This window comes from Anomaloglossus baeobatrachus, chromosome 3, assembly GCF_048569485.1.
Source record: "Anomaloglossus baeobatrachus isolate aAnoBae1 chromosome 3, aAnoBae1.hap1, whole genome shotgun sequence".
Lineage (NCBI taxonomy): Eukaryota > Metazoa > Chordata > Amphibia > Anura > Aromobatidae > Anomaloglossus > Anomaloglossus baeobatrachus.
In genome coordinates this window covers 542099964-542121895 of record NC_134355.1, presented here as the reverse complement: position 1 = coordinate 542121895, position 21932 = coordinate 542099964, and the positions used below count along the sequence as shown (strand labels likewise).

The 21932-nt window shown below is 46.9% G+C and overlaps 1 protein-coding gene across 2 annotated transcripts; it reads right to left on the bottom strand.

The window, feature by feature from the left end:
• Positions 1-1623: 1623 nt before the first annotated feature.
• GYG1 (glycogenin 1) lies at positions 1624-18588 on the bottom strand. 2 transcript variants are annotated; one of them, XM_075340796.1, is made up of 8 exons: positions 18505-18588; positions 10009-10141; positions 9756-9930; positions 9505-9667; positions 6061-6187; positions 3168-3387; positions 2546-2599; positions 1624-2312 (listed from the first exon to the last, which is right to left on the bottom strand). In XM_075340796.1, exons 1-8 carry the CDS (start codon positions 18509-18511, stop codon positions 2139-2141), a joined length of 1053 nt encoding a protein of 350 aa, XP_075196911.1. In that variant the 5' UTR covers positions 18512-18588; the 3' UTR covers positions 1624-2138. The 2 variants fall into 2 exon arrangements, with proteins under 2 accessions (XP_075196911.1, XP_075196912.1); XM_075340797.1 differs by lacking the exon at positions 2546-2599.
• Between the last annotated feature and the right edge of the window lie 3344 nt (positions 18589-21932).

Sequence of the window (21932 nt, the reverse complement as noted above, 5' to 3'; positions counted from 1 at the left end):
GATCTGGGCCTGGAGACCACTCCCCTCAGCTTCACTGGAGTCTGTGGAAGGGGAGCGATCAGTAAGTTATAGCCACTGTGCGCCCCCCCTAACTACAGGATGGGGGGGGGGGGGGGGACAGGGCACATTACAACAAGATGGGAACATTACTAAAAGATGGTCAAAATTTCTATATAGTGCTAATTGTAAGACTTTGTTACAAGACTGAATAAAATTTAAAAAAATATATTTTTTTTATATTTAAACAAAGAATGTGCAAGTTTGCTATAACAAGTGAAAATGTTCAAAAACAGTGATACAAGTGTGTAAAAAAAAAAAAAATAATATATATATATATATATATATATATATATATATATATATATATATATATATATATATATATATATATATATATATATATATATATATATATATATTTTATAATCTAGCAATAAAAGTCATTGTCCTGCAAAGAATGCAGCCCCCCTAATTGTTTATTTTCCTCAGTGCGGCCCATACACCCAGCCGAGTTTGAGACCCCTGCCTAAAGGCAACAGCTGGCCAAGGGGGGGGAGGGGGGCACCGGAGAGTGAGCTGCAGAAGCAGAATAGAGATAATGGGAGAGGCAGTCAGATCGCGGGGGGGGGGGAGGGGGGGGGGGATCACAGGGGGGCAGGGGCTAACACGGGAGCGTGCAGGGGCTGCAAGGTGAGCACAGTACTCACGTGCAGCAGGAGTAGTGACCACAGCAGCAGCAGCGGTGGCGTGGTGCAACAAGTACCAGCCACTGCACGCTGCAGACATGTTAGGGGGAGGGCTCGCAGGCCAGCACAGGCCTGGGGAGGCGGCCACTGGCAGATCAGACCGCCCCACTGCACACTGATTGGAGCGATCATGCTATGATGCGCAATTGCTCCAATCAGTGCTGCAGGGGCTGGGGTGGGGGGGGGCGCGACATGTTTGAGGTCCACCTATGATATGCTGCAGCAGCTGTGGCATCTAGCTGGATCTCACAGTATCGCACTAATTCGGGCATTATTTTTGCCGAAATTAGTGCGAACGATGTGGTTGGCGGTTCAGATTTGAACAGCCAATCACATCGATCGTCGATAGGGGTGGCGATGCTGCCCCCCTGGGGTCAAGCAAAGGTCCCCTGCTGTAAGAAACAGCAGGGGACATCATTTGAAAGCCATTGCTATGGCCACGGCAATCAAATGAAGTTTAGGCAGTAAAATTACGTCCCTGGTCGTTAAGTCAAGTTAAGTTAAAATAGGGTGTAATTTTACTGCCCGTGGTAGTGAAGGGGTTAATGCCATAAAATATTTAAAGTGATAAAGTATACAGAAGAAGAAATTAAAAGATCAGTCCTGCAAAAAAAAAAAAAATATATATTATATTATATATTATATGCAACCCATATACCCAGCCAAGTTGAGACCCCTGGTGTAAATGGGATGGAGTGGGTAAATTGCAGAAGACTGCTACCAATATTGATGAGTTGGCAGGAGTATGTGCCTTTGTGGCAGCTTTTTGCCATTCAGTAGTTTGGGTGAAGTCTGCAGCAAAACAATGACAAATGCATTCACGTTGTGGTTGTGATAACTGCAGGAGGGGGAGCAGGAAATTAAGACTTACACAGGATTACTGACCAAAACCAGTTTATTTCTTTGAAGTGCTGTATTACAGTTGGATTGACAGAAGCATTACAGTAGCCCTCTGAGGTACAGGACAGGAAGGGAGCTGGAGTTTGTGCTTCTAGTTTGCGCTGTGACCAGTCACATCTGTATAATGATGATCTCTGAAGAGGCAAACAGATTTACATCCTTCACTGCCCAGGACAATGGAGCAGTGGGAAGAAGAGCATCAACTGTTCGAATATTGGGAAGGTAAAATACCAAGTGCCATTTACAGGTCAGATAGTAAATCCATTTACTGGTTAACAAACACTCTGGACCAAAATGTTTGGTCCATAGCTGGGCAGGTAACCAAATGATGCTTATTTTACATATCCCACTTACAAGAGTGGATGAATCCACCAACTGAGGTTTAGTAAAGCTTCTAGCAGTTTAGTAAACATTGTGGTAGAACGTCGTCTTAGATGCCAGACGGCATTTATCAGAGTCCATTTAGGCTTGTTCTTGTGGAAGACATTAATCCTACTGAAGATAGGTGTCCAGCTTCTTTTTGATGTTATCATATGAATCTGCTCCCATGTAGTCAACTTGGCCCTGCTCCCACCTTTCCCTGCGTTCTTCTGAAGATATGGAGGGAGGTGGTGGAGATGCTGCTGCTGCTATGGATAGCTGTGACACTGCTTCTGTAATCTCCTCCTAAGAATTAAAATGCATGTGATTTAACTTGTAGTGAAAAGTTTGCAACAACTAAAACTGGAGAATGAGGAAACCAATGGATAGCTTCCATGCAGAGAGGCAAGCAAAGCAGAACACAGCGCTACCACGAAATCCAAAATTAAAGAAACCCAAGTGGAAAAAAAATATAAAATATGAACGGCATGAGGTCTGCAAATTGTACATAGCAGCTTGACAGTTAAAGATCTTCATACCTCATCTCTACAGAAGCGACAAGAGAAAGCCAGTGAGCAGACCAAGCCCGACAGCTGTGAACAGTTATAGAAAAGTGGAAAGGTTGAAGAATTATGATACCCCATTAGCAAGGAACCCTCCGCGGCAAGAGGAAACGCCCGTGCACACAAGATGCAGCATTTTATAATATTTTAGACACTTCTGACTAACAAGTGACTTGCTACAAGGTCAGTTATTTGGATGCCAAATCTTGAGCTGTGCAGGAGTAAAATGCTAGTGTACAAGCCAACCTTTAGACAGCATGGAGACAGATTCCATTAGTGTACTACTTTGCTGGAGTTTTGGTGAAGTTATCAGACCACCACTGAACTTTGAAAACCTGCAGCAATTTAGTCTAATTTGTAGACTGTCCATTTACCCCACTTACATCTTTTGGTCTACATTGTCAAAGCATGGGTGAGGTAATTAGCCCATTCATCTGATAGAATTAGTTTACTTGACTTGATGAAGACTGCAGTAAGTAGCCCAGGAACTACTGGAATCAAAGTTCTCCACTACACTATGGTGCTCAGATAGGGCAGGAAAAACCCTGGTTACATGGTTCCTTTAAGCCTTTAGAGAAAGCATAACAGGCAGACATACCGCTTTTAGACCAGTTGAGGCATCTTTAACCACTCCATGTTCTGTTAAGAGTGGTAGGATTCTGGATGTGTAGGTGTTCCACCAGAGGCTGAGGAACTCTGGATGAATGAGAGTTTGGTCATGTACATTGCCTTTTACAGTCTGGGTTTTACTGTCATAAGTATAATTCCATGGCTTAGCTTTACCAAGGAAGTGCACCACTTTTGCATTGGCACCAAACCTGAAAAAAGACAAAATGCTAGTGTCACACCATCAAGTCAGTCATAGAATGTCACATTGGCTTAGTTATTCTTAAGCTTTACAACTCCTGTAGAGTAAAGCCAAGTGATTAGCAGTTAGTCCTAGAGCTCCAGTGCAGAGATGCTGCTTGTGAAGGTCCTTGTTTGAAGTTACTTTGGAAGCCAGGTAGAGTGATTAAACCTGGACAAGCCTGGCCAATATGCCAGCTGGCCAAGTACAACAATTGATCAGATGACTGCAACATGAAGTGCCAATTCACAAGCAGCTACTGGAAGCCCGTACATTTTTGCACATTACAGAGCTATAATCAACCACTCCCAAGCTATGGCTAGGAGTGATGTATAATAAATCTAAAAGATTAATATACTTTATTATACAAGTGCATTGTTCGAACACATGCACAGAAATCCATGGGTTTGTACCATGATTATGAATGAGATGTGACATTAGGACCCTCTGACGGTCCAGAGGAAACTAGACCAAGAATTGCTTTGCCCGAACTTAAGTTGGATGTGGACATATTAATCTGTCATACCGCTAGGCACATTTAAGGCTGCATTCACACATCCATTTGTCAGCCTACAGTACAGACCTGCTGCAGTCAGGTGACTTCAGCCTCAAAACATTTGCCCTGTCAATTTTAGGTCAGGAGAGTTGTTTTAATTTCCTGCAGCCACCTAGAGCCTACTTTGACAAGTCTGTCAATCCAGACCCATGGAGAATGCCGCTGTCAGACATTTCTGGCAATAAGTTCTGAGATCATAAAGGACCATGTTAAAATCCAACAGCCCAATTCTGCCAAACTCCTAGCCTCTCCATACAAATACAGCCAATCCTGTACAAGTTTGCAAGTCTGGCCAGCAAGTTAGTGTATGTCCATCTTTAGTCTCCTTGTAATCACCTGAAATGGCACAAAATATTCATATTAAAAAGGCATTGATGTCAGTCAACCCTCCTAGCAATCTATATTGGCATGCAAGCCATAGAAAGTTAAAAAAAAAAAAAGACTTTCCAGTATATGGATTTCTCTTGAAGACATTGGATCAGAGTCTTAAATGAACCATTAACCTCTGGAGGCAGATTCATGGGGGCCCATAGATTGTATTTTAAATGAAAGGGGGTAGGGGGAATTACTGTATGAGCCATGTAAATCATGAGATCAAGCTTCAGTCATTACATGTCTCACTGGTAATGCCACCTTAAATTTAATATAAGCTCTGGAGGCAAAATCATAGATAATCTGTATGTCCCATAGATCTCACAGGACATTTACATAAAATAAGCAACTACTGAATAAGACAAGGTCTCATATCAAGGAAGCATTCAACTTTCTATAACCTGCATGTCCATCTAGATGGCTAGGAGGGTTGATCTACACAGATTCCTTTTAAAACTTGGCCATTTTCGTGATCAGCATTACAAGCTGGATAACCAAAATAGTCAACTGAAGGGCTAAGATTCATAGTTAGAGAACAAATTTAAAGTTCTCAACCCCCCCATAAAGCAGATTCCAACAGTAAGGCTAGTTTCACACTTGCGTTGGACGGGACTCGTAGCATTGCGTGACGCATGCGTTGCATATAGTGGCACAACGCATGCTACAGCTCATACAAACGCAATCCGTTGTAGGTTTTCCCTTGACTTTACACATCTGAGCATGTGCAGTTGTGTAAAGACAGCTGCGTTAACGGAATCCGTCAAATGATGGATTCTAACGGAATCCGCCACCATAGGCGTCCATTATAAAAACAATGGACGCCAAACGGATTCCTGCAGGTTGCGTTTGACACTCTGCCAAGTGCAGAAAAACGCTACATGCAGCGTTCCATCCGCCCGACGCTCACTGACGGTCAGCGTCAAAACTGATGCGCTGCGGGGCGGATGCAATGCAAGACCATCCGTTGCTATCCGTAGCTAATAGAAGTCTGAGGAAAATAACGGTTTCCTGTAACGGTTACTGTAATTCCTCAAGGCTGCGGATAGCAACGGAAGCCGTCCAACGCAAGTGTGAAACTAGCCTAAGGCAAATATTTCTTCCCACTACCAAATACAGCAATCAGACCAACTCCCTGATCATTGTGCCACCACAGGTTATATTTTTCAAGCAATACATCCAGGCCTTTGTACAAGTACTTCTTTAATTACCGGTACAATCACCTGTGGCAGAGTACCATGTCACTGCTCTACTAAAGCATTGCACTTAAGAATCAAGGTCAAACAGATGGGCAGTATATATGTACTTTAATGCATAAAATGTGCTGCTTGTATAAGAACTTCATTAGCTGCCACAGAAAGTGCTATGTGTTGTAGGCCCCTATTTTATTCTTTATAAAACTCATATTGAGCATAATAGAGTTTGCCTCAGCTCTCAAACCAGGTTCTTGAGTGACTAAATTAGTTACCCACTCGTGCTATAGAAGTAAAATCTGTACCCTGGTGGGGAAAGCCTGAGAAAACCCACTAGGATTAGAAGCCAAGTTTAGTCATGCTTATGTTAGCAGTTGCAAGGAGCCCATGTAACTTGATGTTCCGTGCGTGGGGATGGAATTCTCATGTGATGTCTCGTCACTGATCCAGAGTAACCAAGTCTCCATACCTCCACCCCTTGTACTGGTGACCCTGTACAATCACAGCTTCAAGACCATGTACTCACGCTTTAAATGCTGGGAGATAGGTGTATATGGAGATACTGCTCAAGTTGTACATAAAGGGTAGGTGTTTGTGGATATCTTTTGTTGACCAGGTGTTAAAGAATGAGTTCAGTAAGCCTTGGTCTCCTCCTGAAATAGAATACACACAGTTTATAGCAACTACACAATCTGCAGGGAACATTCATCTTGTAAGATAAGGCTTCAAGAAAACCGCTTGCTGACAAAAGTGTAGGCAAAGTCTGAAGGCACCAAATATGGGTGGACCAGCCTCCAGCCTGATGTGTACAGTCCAATTCATGCTCCAGCCTGCATAGTTGAACTACAAGGATTTTTCCAGTAAGGTGCTATGCTGGGACCTTACTTTGGAATTTGTGGTAAGCAGCCAGAGGCCAGTCATGTTCTCTGGCATTTTGATCTGCTGCCAGCTACTACAATACTTGGGGCTGCCTGCCACATCCAACTGAGCCACAGCAATCTTAATGGACCCAGCCAAGTAGCAATACCAGTTCTGTAATGCCTGCCTAAAGGTTGTGTCACACATAGCGACAATGCTGCTAAGTCACTATTTTCTGTGACTTAGCAGCGACATCCCGTCGCTGTGTGACATTCAGCAACGACCGGCGTCCTCACAGCAGGGGCCAGGTCGTTGCTGGATGTCCTGCTTCATTTTTTGGACGTTGCTCTCCCGCTGTGAAGTGCACATCGCTGTGTGTGACAGCGATGAACTTAAGCGAGCCAGCGTCTGGCAGCCTGCAGTAAGCTGTAACAATGGTAAATATCAGGTAAAAAGCCCTTTCCTTGGTTACCTGATATTTACCTTAGTTACACTTCCATGTGTTGCTGCTAATTAACCCGATGTGTACTCTGGCTAGGAGTGCAGGGAACAGGGAGCCGGCACTGGCAGCGTGAGAGCAGCGGATGCTAGTAACTAGGTAAATATTGGGTAACCAAGAGAAGCGCTTTCCTTGGTTACCCGATGTTTACCTTCGTTACACTTCCATGTGTTGCTGCTAGCTGAGGGCTGGTCACTGCTGAGATCTGCCTGTTTGACAGCTCACCAGCGACTATGTAATGACGCAGCAGCGATCCTGATAAGGTCAGATCGCTGGTTGTGATCGCTGCTGCGTTGCTATGTGTGACACCACCTTTAATAAATTGACAACTCCACTGATTAACAATCTATACTCAATTGTTCAGCAATTTCCACTTTGCTGCTACTAATTTAGTCATTAGACCAGATCCCTGTGAATCTACCTGCTGGCAGCTCCTAATAGTGGACCTGACGAGGGTATTGCAGTGCCATGCTATAGTGTTTGCAGGGCTTGTGGCAGACTTATGATTGCTAGAACAGGGTTACTATGATTTTTTTGCTCAGCTTGTTAAACTTCAGATTCTGCATGCTCACCACATGCTTTGGCACTTAATCCTCTAACCCCATGGAAGCGCAAGATCCCGCTGCGGTTGTCAACATGCTGATCTATCTGCAAGTGAAGGAGAGGAACCAGCTTCTGGGAAAAAGTCAATAAAATACTCTTTTGGATTCTTAAAAAAATATAAAAAAAAAATAATCATACAATAGTGGATCTCACAAGAAAAAGACAGGAGTCAAAACCAGCACTGGACACCAGATGCCTTTTGATCAGCTGATATAAACATGTCTGGTGTCCAGTGCTGGTTGTGACTTTGTATGATTTTAAAGAATCCAATAAATGAATTTTATTGATTTTTCCCGGAAGCTGGTTCCTTTCCTTCACATACTCACCACCTAGCCTACAAACTGTTAGAACATCACCTTCCTGCCCTACATGTTGCTAGTTTTGGTCCACATAACATTGCCATTCCTGCCCGGATTCAGGCTATAAATTTGTCATCCACTTGGAACAGTTCCTCTAAGCATCCTTCCAGCACTATAAGGGCATGAGCTACCTCACTTGCTAGAATACCATGCTCCTAGTGACCAGTGTTTAAGTAATTTTTGGTTAGACATTACATGATTCAGATTAGGACAACTTATTTGCAGTGCTAAAATCAGTGATAATATAAAACACCCTGATACAGAATAAGGCTGATCACTCAGTTACTCTGCATTAGGAGTTTAATTTTTCCCATTACCAAAACATTGTGTAGACAATTTGGTAACAGTGTCAAAACAAATCTTGATATCAGGTCATGTGATAGAGGAAAAAACCATTATGCAGACCAGACAGCCTAAAATAGTCATTTAGGTAACCAAACAGCGACTCCTTGGGAATATCCAACAGTTTAGTGGACAATTTCACCCTCACGTTTTAGAATCCAAGAACTGCAATAATATTTGGTCAGCCTTGTGAGAACATGTCGCTTAACTAGTTGGTAGCTTTTTTAAAAAAAACCCCTCTGAAACAATTTAGTGCTTTTCTGTGAAGAGTTGATGAGGAATACAGTGGAACCTTGGTTAACGAGAACAATCCGTTCTGGGACTGTGCTTGTTAACCAAGTTACTCGTTCAGCAAAGCAAGATTTCCCATAGGAAATCATTGCAATGCAGACAATTTGTTCCACGTGTTAAAGGTCCCATCCTGGTCCCCTGTTCTGTCATTCCACACATGCAAACACACGCATATTATATGCTCACCTTACGTTCCATCGCAGGTCTCCTGGGTCTTGTAGTTTGCTGCGACGACGTCGCAATGTACCCGGGAACTACAAGAACCATGAGGCCGGCGATGGAACGGAAGGTAAGGTGAGCATAATACTGTATATGTGCGCATGCGTGTGTGTTTGTGTGGACTGCAGATGCGGGTCAGAGTGCGGTGGATGTACGGAACCGGAAGTGTCTGAGGTGAGGATTTTGCTCGCACAGCAAAGCGGGTTACAAATTTACAGAAAGCTTTGCTTGTTAAGTGAAATTCTCATTAAGTGGGTTACTCGTTAAGTGAGGTACCACTGTATTTAATATAGTCAGAGCTTTAGTATTTTATTCAGTTTATAGAAAGATCTGCCAAAAAACTAGAACCAGAATCACTGACAGCACTAGGTAGAACAGACTATTTTACAGCAATTGCCTTGAAATTAAAGATGAAACTTAAATATTTGGCAAAATATTAAGTTTCCAGGCTCAGTCACATTTGTTAATATGCAATTTAGTGACTCCATGGCAGAACCTTGCTGTAATATTCAGAACACTGATCAGTATTCAGTCTGGAATGTCGGCGGATTGTCAGGATTTAGGACCAGAATCTAAATCTTAAACATTGTGGCCTCTGGCTGAATAATAGAAGCACTTATTTCCTTTTTCAGGCAGAGTCATCTCTAAAGACAAATGCTTTAACAAAACAATAAGTCTCTTCAGCTTTACTAGAAACCATAAGTTTGTTCTAGCTCTACTGCATGTAGAGGTAACGGTTAAGGACCTGGCTGCCATGCCCAGGGGCACCAGTAAGAGCCTCTTTGTCCATACTACTTACCATCAAAGCTGCCTTCTTCTGAAGCCTTATGTAATAACTGCTTGTAGGTTTCTATAGACGGTCGGAATACAAACACTCCAGAATTAAAGCAGTCGGGCCATCCTGGGTCTGGGGCTGCGGACAACTCTTCTCGCTCAAATAGGTCATCAATATTTTGTAAGACCTAAATGGTGTTTAAAAATAAAAAGTAAGCTGGATATCATGTGAATGCCATTTGATTGCTAGGAACCCAAGTATCAAGTTTCCTTTACCATTGTATCTGCATCCATAAATACACATTTGGTATATTCTGTCAGCGTCCAGCAATGAAGTTTAGTTAATGTGACACCAAGCTCCGGTCTCTCCAGTAAGGCCAGATGAGCAGAATCCTTACTGTCCAAGACATCCACAACTCTAACATCATCGTAAACTTTGCTAAGCACTTTCCTGTAGGAACAAACAAAACCCTATAGTTTATGCGAGCCATTGTCACTACATCAGCATCTACAGCAGATCACAACTCACCTCATGGAGTCTGACACTTGAGGCGCTATGAGCACAGCCAACTTCTTTGAAGTATATTTCCGAAGAGATGAGCCCAGGACCAAGGCTCCTTTTCCATAAGAGTCATTTGTGGCAAGGGTGACAAAAGCATGATCTAGAACAAAAAAAAACCCTCAATGTTTACTCCAATACTGAACAGAATTTACAGATGAGCCAAACATTTGATTGCTATAGAATTAAACAGATAAAACATTCAGAAGTCTGAAACTCTGATTACAAGTAGCGACACCATCCCACAAGGATTAAGGCTCTGTGCGCACTAGTGCGTTTTACCCGTGGAAATTTCTTGAGAAATGTCTGCAATCTTTGTGCAGACATTTCCCAGCAAATTCTATGAGGGAAAAAAAAAAAAAAAAAAAAAAAAAGTGCGCACTGTGCGGATTTTTCTCAAGAAATTTCCTTGAGAAGAATTTCTCGAGAAAATGAGCATGTCAATTCTTTTCCGCTGGTACCCTGCGGATTTCAGCAGTACAGCCTGCAAAATCCGCAGGGAACCAACCGTGGGAAAATTGCGGCAAATTCGCAGCCATTCCGCATGCGGATTTGGTGCGGATTTTTTCAAGAGGTCCAGAAATCTCACTCCCAGAAGTTTCTCAAGAAAATTCACATTTCTAGTGCGCACATAGCCTAACTCGTCACTATACAGCAATTAGGCCGGTTTCATATTTGTGTTGTTTTGACAAAACTGAATCCAGCACAGTTCATTTATTAACAGTGTAAGCATAACACCATGCGATTGTGCGCTTCATACACCACTGCATGTGTCCACATGGTGTCACGCTTCCACTGTAAATAATTGAACAGTACTGCATCTGTGCTGGATTCCATTTCTGTCAATGCAAATGTGAAACCAGCCTTAAGACACACACACACACACACGACAACGATTCCACCTGATAAGGATCGCTGGTGAGATGTCACACAGTCAGACCTTACCAACGACGCAGTAATGATACAGGTCACAGTAGCGACCTATATAACGATCAGCAGTCACCAGGACCCTGTCAGTGTCAAACACAGCAATGCGTCCTGCCCAGCAGGACATAGCCTTTGAAGAATATGGTCCGGACTATTCGGCAACGACTAGCGCTCACAGCAGAGGCCTAATCGCTGGTAGGTGTCACATAACAAGATCGCTAAGGGGGATCGTTGCTGCGTTACCAAACCTGTGACTCAGCAACGATCTCGTGTGTGACGGGGTCTTTACACTTATGCCTCCTGTGCACTTCTAGCCTAGATACGTATAGGGGTAGTTGTAGTAGCATCTAGGCTGGGGCGGGCTTTTCTGCCATGCCAGAGTCCTGACACTGAGCAGTGGGGGTAAAGCATTTGGTTCACATCACTGTTTGATCAAGTGTTACAAGGGCACATTTATGGTGACCGGCATACTGACCATGGAGATACAGGTAATCCAGAAGGCTAATATGACCACTAGTATTCCAAACCATCTCCTTAATCGTTGACTGTTTGAAGGGATCTTTAACTGCTCAAGTGTTGCCATCTCAAGAGTGCCATGTAGTATCATGGCTCCATCTTACTACAGAACACTGGAAGACTTGGTAGCCTGTCACTTATGCTACATACTATGACCCTCCAACTGCTTCTCACCACAATGGTGGGGTCCTACTAGATGACAGGGTGCAGGAGTGGCAGCAGACTTTCCATGGTGTAATGCCTTCTCCAGCTGCTGAATTATACCATGTAGAACAGCCATTGCCATTTTTCTCATCTGTTGAATTACTATACCAATTGACTAAAAATAAAGCATGGAAATGCTGGTGAGTGACACTTCAGTTAAAATTGCTATGCACGGAGTTCTAATGAAGAGTTATTAACACTGACACTGAATGAAGCTGTGGAGTGGTGCCATCTATGTCTGCACCATAGGCAGGGGCTTTACACTGCTGAAGCTCCAGGTTATGACTCCGTTGCTGTAACTGTTGATATGCTCATTTTCTTCACATTGGGAAATAAGCTGTGCAGTAAATGGTAAGCTACTAAACAGTTTCTATGTATATTCCTTAAGGAATATACCATGACGTAGGTTAGGACAGCAGGAATACACAACCAATACTGTACTAAAGCAGAAAGGCCGACAGCTTGAGGACAAACCTTCACAGATTCTGCTAGACGCAATAGTATCCAATTTATTTAGGAACAAGACCAGTCCTATAGCACATACAAGCATAGCGTCTCGTTACACAACCTGCCCAAGAGCAGAAAACACGAAGACAAAGATGCTCTGTGGACACCAGAATTCTTGGCAGAAGTGGATCTAGAAAGAATGTTGAGGTGAGCCCAAGACGCTACCGAGACTTGTTACTGGCTTCTCTAGTAGGTGTGTAAGAACGTGTACTAAAGCAGGTTTGCTATATCCATATTTTCAGGACAATGTTTGAGTCACTGGGGTAAAGCCACCCCCATCTGAACATACTAACCCATTTGTGGTCTGAACGCACCGAGACACCAAGCGCTTGTGCACCACAACTGCATTTAGACATGGCTGCTGTTCTTTACTCAGATCCTGTTATCAGCTAACAAAGGAAATCTCTGAAAATAACTTCGTCCTCTAGTACCATTGGCAGTCCGGCCATCTTCTGTGCCATTATATTAGTCTGCCTTTACTAAGCTGGAATCTTTGGCCACCATTCACACAGCCGTTCATGTGAGCAGGTAAGCCTGCTACCATGAATAAATAGTGATCTGTTCAGGGAAAATGCTCTACATTGTGAGAATGCAGATGTAGGTCATGACTCCGCACGCATCTGAGGCTTTATAGTCCTGCTACTAGAACTATTTACAGACTGGTATTTGTGGGTTGAGTGGGATATCAGATTAAACAAGCTGTAATGCCACCCTCATTGTATGAGAAGGGGTTACACTGACTGCAGACAGATGAAGCCATCACAACAGCCCCTGGCCGCTCACTCCAGATTACGGGTCCTACCATCAGCGCAGTTTATCATCTTGTTTGTTCTGTATCCTTTACACTGGTAATCCCTGCAGGATTAGGGTGTGCTCACCACCAATCTATGTTTCTTACTAACTAGAAGCACAAAACTGATCAAAATTTGCGATTAAACTAATTCTGCATTGATTCACAACAATTTCCCCCCTGAGGGCCACTGTCATCCAACCTGGTCTACTTGCAGATGTTCAGAAACTTTATTCAGGTTCCTATAGACCCGAGATGAAGCCCAGATAACCTACCAGTTAGGTTAGCCAAGGGGGTGTGGTCAGCAACATTTAAACCAGGTGTGAAGATGTTTAACAGATCATTAAAGGACTACTTGGCATGCACCACATTCATGAGCTCTGGAAAACTGCAACAGTTAAAACAATGACTTTATAAAAATTACAAACAGCTCAGTAAGTGACATCACTTGAATCAGGGTCTCCATCTTTACATTGTGCTGCTCTTATATGGGGGGGACCCTTTGACAAACTTGCAGCTTTTCTTGAGATCAGTATTTTTCAGATTATGAAATGCACTTTCCCTCCCAAAAATACGGGAGGAAAGTGAGAAGGTGCGTCTTCTAATCTGACTATCTGGTTTTTGCTGAGCGGCACAATACAGCGCTTTGCAGAAAAAAAAAACGCAACTTTTTTGCCGCTGGTTGCGTTTCTGCATAGACTTGCATTAGTGCCGTATTGTGCCACATGGCCTTGCGTCCGGTTTTTGCAAGACGCGGCATATTTAGCCCATGCGGCGGCCGGAACGTTGCCTGGCACTTTTTGTGCTGCGAAAAACGCATTGTGGCGCATCCAGCGCGATTTACAGTGCAAGCCTATGGGCGCCGGATGCGGCAAAAACTGGATGCGGTTTTTTGCACTGTGCATGCTCAGTATCAAGCCGAATCCTTAAAAAAAAAAAGAAAAAAAAAAAAAGACGGCCCGCAAGGAAAAACTTATGCAACAGATCAGTTTTAGCCGCATACATTGCATAGGTTTGAGCTGCACTGCAAAAACCGGATGTGTGAAAGCAGCCTTACTGGGATGGAGGAGAGGTGTGGTGAGCGCTGCAGTGGCTGGGGCCGGCGCTGCAGTGGCTGGGGCCGGCGCTGCAGTGGCTGGGGCCGGCGCTGCAGTGGCTGGGGCCGGCGCTGCAGTGGCTGGGGCCGGCGCTGCAGTGGCTGGGGCCGGCGCTGCAGTGGCTGGGGCCGGCGCTGCAGTGGCTGGGGCCGGCGCTGCAGTGGCTGGGGCCGGCGCTGCAGTGGCTGGGGCCGGCGCTGCAGTGGCTGGGGCCGGCGCTGCAGTGGCTGGGGCCGGCGCTGCAGTGGCTGGGGCCGGCGCTGCAGTGGCTGGGGCCGGCGCTGCAGTGGCTGGGGCCGGCGCTGCAGTGGCTGGGGCCGGCGCTGCAGTGGCTGGGGCCGGCGCTGCAGTGGCTGGGGCCGGCGCTGCAGTGGCTGGGGCCGGCGCTGCAGTGGCTGGGGCCGGCGCTGCAGTGGCTGGGGCCGGCGCTGCAGTGGCTGGGCCATGAGGACTTCATATAATTCCACCTGAAGTCAGTGCATGTGCAGATTGGTTCAAGCTCTCATCTGCGGCCCATTGATCTCCCAGCAGTGGACTTTAGGAAAATGGTTCCTGGAGGTGATGCTTGTGCAAATGAGACCTTGGCTTGACATTGAGTCAAGAGCTCAATCTGCGCTGACTCAGGGTGCCATTTTCTTTGAAGCCCTCATTGCCCGCCGCAGCCTCGGTTCCTGGGACACCCACTGCAACTCCACCACTGCCCCTTCTGGAGAAATACCACTGGATTATAAAACAGACCCCCTTATGTGCTCTGAATTTAGGGTGCATCTTATAAACTGAATATGGCAATTGCCTGGGAGGCCGACCACTGCTGTGAAGCTGACCAGGATTAGGAGGTAATGGCCCAATAGGAAAGCTTGTAAGCACTGAACACGCTCAGCCACTGCTGCTAGATAGTGGTTGATCTTTGACAAAGCTGTTACTCTGCTTGAAAATTATACATCTATCTTTTGCAAACAGTGAATACTACTAATCTCTGAAGATGGGCATTACCTTCGAGCAGGCCACACAGGAAGCCATCATTACTTTCACTATCAGCAAGGCATCTTAGTCCTCGAAAGACCTGCATATCTAATGTGGAAATATTGTAAAGAGCTGGGCTTAGTGTGACAGCGAGGAAGAGGGGCTAAAAATAGGAGAGCTGGAAGCCTCGTCAATAAGCCAACAGCTGGCGAGAGGGGAACACTGGCCTGTGTGGAAGGAGTCTTAAGAGATTTGGGCATCTCTGTAATGAACCCATCACTACCAAAATCTGAAACCATTTATTTATCATAAGCATGAATGGATCTAGTGGAACCCAACCTGGCAATGAAAAGCTTTTCTCCAGAATCCACACCATTCTTGCCTAGAAGTTCCTTCCACCAAGATGCTCTGGAGAACTATTGACCCCATATCTTAAGATGTGATAGGTTCTTCTACTAAAGCCAGGCTTGCTAGTGTTAAGTTCCTGGAGAAAACAATCCGCACTGCAGGCCTGTACCACCTGACCATCAGCAAGCCCCTCCAAGGACACGTCAAGTACCCTGCATTCCAGGATTAATCAGTAGTATTGGGTTTGGATTACACCTCCTGCCCACAAACTGTCATTAACAAATCTCCATTGAGCTCCTGAGTGAGAAGTATCACAACTAGATGTCACCAAGACATGCCAGAGAATGCATGCAACCAAGCACGGTGACAGGAGCACTAGAGATGAGCAAGGAAATATGTAAAGGACAGCAATTAAGATGGTCTAACCTAATATGGGAATGATGTGAGGCAAGATGGAGTAGCATCACGTCAGAAGATGTATGGAGGATTAAGGACATGGTCAAGTGAAGCATTTGGGGTGAGTTTTTTGGCAAAAAAGTGGCACTGTCCTGCTTCAGAGCTCAGGCAGAAGACAAGTGAATGGGGACAGTCCTTTCAGCCTCATTCAGGGGTAGAAGATGCTGATTACAGGCCATGGTGCTTGTTCATTTTCAGAAGCCTGTCCAAAGTGAGCCTATGAAGTACTGGTATTTGTATGTTTACATAGAAGAATCACCAATGGGTCAACACTGATGAACATCTGATACCACACACCAAAAATGCATTAGAAGGGCCTAGGGGACATAATGAAGCTCGTATTTGTGATTTCTTGGTCTCATTGCCTTTGGATCCCTGAAGAATGTGCTTTTTTATGTAAATCAAAATATACTTTGGAGTTTACTAGTCAACATTGGCAAAAGTCGCTTGTGCCTGTGTAAGGCTCGAGGCATGTGCCTATAGGACAGATGCAGCCTGCAGTACCAGCAGTGTGGAAGAGCAAACAGCATGGAGCCTCAGAACATGTGGTGTAGACCAAGCAGCGCTGCAGACTGCTACCACCACTGTGGGACTTGTACAGAAGATGAGCGGATCCAGACTAGCCCAGGAGAACAGAATGGATGAGCATATACTGGCCTTGTGAGTGCTGAAAACTAAAGGGGATTTCCAACAAAGTTAGATAATCAATATATCGTAGAACACTAATTGCATGCAGAATTTATGATTTTTTTTTTAAATATATATTTATTAATTAAACACCCATTTACATTATTCTAGGAGCTATTAATTAAGAAGCTTTGTTCAGGGTAAAGCCCTTCACACGTGATCCGCTGGAGACAGGCACTTGTAGCCAGGCAATGGTGTGGAGGGACAGCTGTGACATGTAATGAAAGTAGAGTTATGGTGGGAAACCTCTGGATACAAGTAACCCACGTCACCATTTGTATGGAGAAGCCTTGGCTGCTATACTAGTAACATTGCCTCCATTACTGAAGGAGCAGGGCACTACATTCTGCTCTACATTGTATGCAGAAGCACAGCCAGATGGGAGCCCCTAGGACACATTGTCTGCCATCTGGGAAGTGGGGGCCTGAGGATATTACACTGTGCATCCTCCTGTAGGAACCCTAATGAGTTACCTCCCCACTAATATGTATGCCATTTCCAAGATGGCCACCAGGGACCTGGTGAGCCAAGGCTTCCCCATACCATTGGTTGCCATCTTGGAGCATTCATCTAAGCAGGTCACCAGAGAGGGTAATCCTCCTGCCCCAAGGTGGAGGCCCACTTTATAAAGAGTAGGCCAGGACCACCACCAATGTGCCTGTTAGGGCAATACCATCCATATAGTCTGGTGGGTACTGCTAACCATCACAGCCCAGTGATGTGTGGCTTTGTGTGACAGCACCACTGACCAAACGTTTGCCCCCAACAAGACCAAACTACCAATCCCGGTGGACAGGCAGTAAGCAATGTATACCAGTGCAGAGGAGCACCAGCTGTGGGACAGGAGGGGTGACGAGCCTAATCTACAGGGAGTAGAAGATTACAGGTACAGCCCCATAACACCAGGTTTAGTGTTATGACCAACATATTACTCCACATAAGCATGGCCCCATGCGCCACCCTCCCCGAGTCCGCCCCGTGGCCCCATGCACCACCCTCCCCGAGTCCACCCCGTGGCCCCATGCGCCACCCTCCCCGAGTCCACCCCGTGGCCCCATGCGCCACCCTCCCCGAGTCCACCCCGTGGCCCCATGCGCCACCCTCCCCGAGTCCACCCCGTGGCCCCATGCGCCACCCTCCCCGAGTCCACCCCGTGGCCCCATGCGCCACCCTCCCCGAGTCCACCCCGTGGCCCCATGCGCCACCCTCCCCGAGTCCACCCCGTGGCCCCATGCGCCACCCTCCCCGAGTCCACCCCGTGGCCCCATGCGCCACCCTCCCCGAGTCCACCCCGTGGCCCCATGCGCCACCCTCCCCGAGTCCACCCCGTGGCCCCATGCGCCACCCTCCCCGAGTCCACCCCGTGGCCCCATGCGCCACCCTCCCCGAGTCCACCCCGTGGCCCCATGCGCCACCCTCCCCGAGTCCACCCCGTGGCCCCATGCGCCACCCTCCCCGAGTCCACCCCGTGGCCCCATGCGCCACCCTCCCCGAGTCCACCCCATGGCCCCATGCGCCACCCTCCCCGAGTCCACCCCGTGGCCCCATGCGCCACCCTCCCCGAGTCCACCCCGTGGCCCCAAGTCGTTAGAAGGCTGCCCAGTGAGAACAGACTGACAGCAGGACCCTAGCTGGACGGTGTCAGTGCAGTGAGCCGCAGCAGCATCCCCCGTTACACGTCTGTCTCCACAAGTGGCCATTACCGCGTGTACCATTGGACAGGAGGGGAGGGGGCGGCACTTAGAGTTTGACAGCTTGAAGATACAAGTGCAGGCGCTGGAGAGCAGGTGTGCAGGCAGGAAGGGGTTAACGAGCCTCACCGGCCGCAGCCGCCACCGTCCAGCGGGAGCACGAGCGGTCTCCGAAGTAATGGACGCTCGGGAGGCAGCGCACCGGCACAGGGGAGGGCACTGCTCACTACGTGCCCGATAAGGAAGCCCCCTCACAGCTGCCGCTGCCCCCACCACGTACCTGCCATCTTGGAGCCGATGTGTAGCGCTACGCTGTCCCGGAGCTGCGGTCGCTTCTTCCCCTGACCCAGCTGCACAGATGCCGGCGGTCATGCAGTCGTTCCGTGACCTCCCTCTTATATGCGGTGACCATGTGACCGGGCCCCGCCCCCCGCACGGCAGTGAGGGCGTGGCCGGCGGCGTCAGCGCTACAATCAGCCCGGTGCCGCTGTGACCGCAGCCGGCTGTGATGTGTGCGGAGACAGCAAACAATGCGTTAATGGGCTTAAAGGGGAAATGTCCTCATTATTTTCTGATAGGTGATATATGTATATGGAGTGATCTGGGGTCTCTGTTCCTTCCAGAATTAAAAACCCCATAGAAAATGCAAACCCCTTTAACACAGCGCGGAGACTTCTGCTATAGCTGCAGTCAGCAGGTGGATGGCCGACCTCCTGCCGCAGGGTGCACAACTTGACTTTTATTTCTTTCTGGACATGAAAAATCCTGGACAGAATATCACAGACACATTAGAAAACCATCAATCAGTATTATAGGTGATCTGTGCCTCCAGCCCATGGGTCTGATATAGAGACTTCAGCTGCACTCGCTGGGAACTGGACAGTGATGAGCATCAGTCAAAGGAATCTGCAGAAGTTTTTTTAACTTAAAAAAAGTCAATCATGGACGTCTTAATTTATTTTACAGACGGCAAATAAAGGCCTATATTTATTGTATGGAATTGTGGACGGTTGGCAGCGCAGCCGCAGTGATGCTGTGCGGACTACAGTGCCCAGGATGCCATGTCTGCTGCACATTGCTCCATTTACATTGCGTCCGGTGACATATGGAGCAAAACTGCATCAAAACGTGCAAAAAATCTACATGAAAACACAAATTGTGATGCATATTGTCAGGGAACAGCAACAAAGTCAGAACTGGGTAAAATCCTCTCCAGAACATTTGTAGGTGTGAACGTGCGGTTAGGACTCATTTATGCATCCATGAATCTCATGCTTTAGGCCCCTTCACACGTATGGGAAAAACACCAGTGTTTTGCATGGCCGTGTTGAAGGTGCATATGGCCCATCCATGTGCCTGATTTTGGCACACTGGTGTTCCCTGTGCAATCCATGATAGCACACCGAGAGCAGGAAGTTTTTACTCACCTGTCCCCGGCGCTGCTGTCTCCATTGCTGCCGCTTCTGGGTCCGCGATGCAGTGAATATTCATGGGCATAATGAGTGGGCCTGGAAACAGGAGACAGCAATGCTGGAGACAGGTGAGTATAGAAAATCATTTTATTTCAAAGACACGTATTTTCTTCGCTACGTGTCACATGTATCACATCACCGTGTGGTCTGTTTGACATCAGTATTTCTGGAGAAAAACGGACTTGTCTCCGTGCTTAAGGCTGGCTTCACACTTGCAATTAACTCGCACGAGTGCAATGCGAGAAATTCTCGCATTGCACTCGGACCCATGTTAATCAATGAGGCAGCTCCCATCTGCTATTTTTTTCTCAGTCCAAATCAGACTGAAAAAAAATCGCAGCATGCTGCATTTTGGTGAGTTTCAATCGCGAGTCACTCCAATGAAAGTCAATGGGTGCGTGAAAAAAAACGGATGTCACACGGACGGCGCACACACCATCCTAGTGACTTGCGTTTTTATAAATACATTTATCGCATGTTGCAGAAAACACTGCAAATGAGTGAGGTCTGTCGATGTCGGTCTCTCTGTCAGTCTTTCTCTGTCAGTCTCTCTCTGTCAGTCTCTCTCTGTCGGTCTCTCTGTCTCCCTGTCTGTCGGTCACTCTCTCTCTGTCGGTCTCTCTCTCTGTTGGTCTATCCCTCTCCCCCCCTCTCTCATACTCACCGATCACCAGTGCTGTGTTCACACTGCTCCAGTGGCTTTTCCTCTTTTGAAAAAGCCGGCCGCTCATTATTCTATCTAGTATTCACTGCTTTCCCCGCTCACCAACGCTTATGATTGGTTGCAGTCAGACACGCCCCCACGTTGAGTGACATCTGTCTCACTGCAACCAATCACAGCATGTGACCGGCGCTTGTTGCGCTACCAGTGTACTGTATACACTGTACTGGCGTGCGCCGCATCCGTCAAACCGGCGAAAAGACGGATGTGTGAAACCGGCCTAACTCTAGTTCTCAAGTCCATGGTCATGAACAGGTCATGTTTTCAGGATTTCCTTAGCATTGCACAGGTGATAGCCATTCACGTGTACAGGTGAAAACTCCATCATCTGTGTAAGGGCCGTTTCACACACCCAGCATTTCGCCGGATTGCGGTCACATGACAGCATGGTTGCCGCGATGCCATTGCACTGTATTGCACTGTACTGGAGTGTGCAAGATCCGGCAATGTGGCGAAATGCCGGATGTGTGAAACGGCCTTAAGGCCTCAGTCAGACGGCCGTATGACTCGTCGAAGGATCGTATCACGATGCATGGACTGGCCGGCGGCTCTCCTGGCCCGAGCGTGACGGCTGCACATAGAAATACACTTTGTCACACTCAGGTCAAGAGAGCCGTCGGCCAGTCCGATCATCGAGAAGCGATCCTCAGACAAGTCATAAGGCCATGTGACTGTGCTCTTATATTAAAAAAATTCACAAGACATGGCCTGTTGGTGGTTATGAGGACTGTAGTTGAACACAGGCCTCAGGGGGTGAAGCACTGGAGCCCTCAACCAGGGATGGCCTCAGATCATAGTCGTCACCCCTGAGAAGAGACAGCAGTATTGGAGACACTTTTTAATCACTGGATTCAATTTTTTCTTTCATTTCCATTGTCACAGGTGTATAACATGAAGCCCTGAGCCATGCAGTCTTTTAGGCCCCCTTCACACGCACGTGTCTCCGGTACGTGTTAGGCCTCTGCCACACTCAAGTGAAAATCACGCACGTGCCGAGAGACACGTATTTCCCCTGCGTGTTGCGTGCAGGTAAGTACGTGTCTCTGGTACGTGCGGGCCACGTATGTTCTACGTGTGCTATCCGCGATAGCACACGTAGAACCGGTAATTTACATACTCATGTGGTCCTTCCTGATGTCCGCGCTGCTGTCTGTGGTGCTGATTCTCGGTCTCCAGCCCTGCCGTCTCCCCGCTGCTGCTGCTGCCAGGCAGTGAAGTGAATATTAAATGAGAATAATGAGCAGCGGTCGGCAGCAAGAGGCAGCAGCGGCAGAGACAGGAGGGCTGGAGAAGGTGAGTAAATGTTTTGGTTTTTTTTAACTTACACGTGTGTTTTCTCCGGCGCGTGTCACACGGGACCGCATCCACACTACACCCGTGTGATATGGGTGCGGGCCGTGTGACACCCGTGCTGCCGGAGAAAACACTGACATGTCAGCGCTTAGAAAAACGCACACGTACAAACGCACATGGACACACGTTTCGTGTGGTTTTACGTGTGTGTGCCTGCTACCA

What these genes read in the sequence shown, in the direction of transcription:
- GYG1 (XM_075340796.1), bottom strand. An exon ending in TTATGGATGCAGATACAATG is followed by an intron (nt 9,668 to 9,755) that starts GTAAAGGAAACT and finishes AACACCATTTAG; the next exon opens with GTCTTACAAAATATTGATGA. An exon ending in CCTCAACTGGTCTAAAAGCG is followed by an intron (nt 2,600 to 3,167) that starts GTATGTCTGCCT and finishes AACTGTTCACAG; the next exon opens with CTGTCGGGCTTGGTCTGCTC.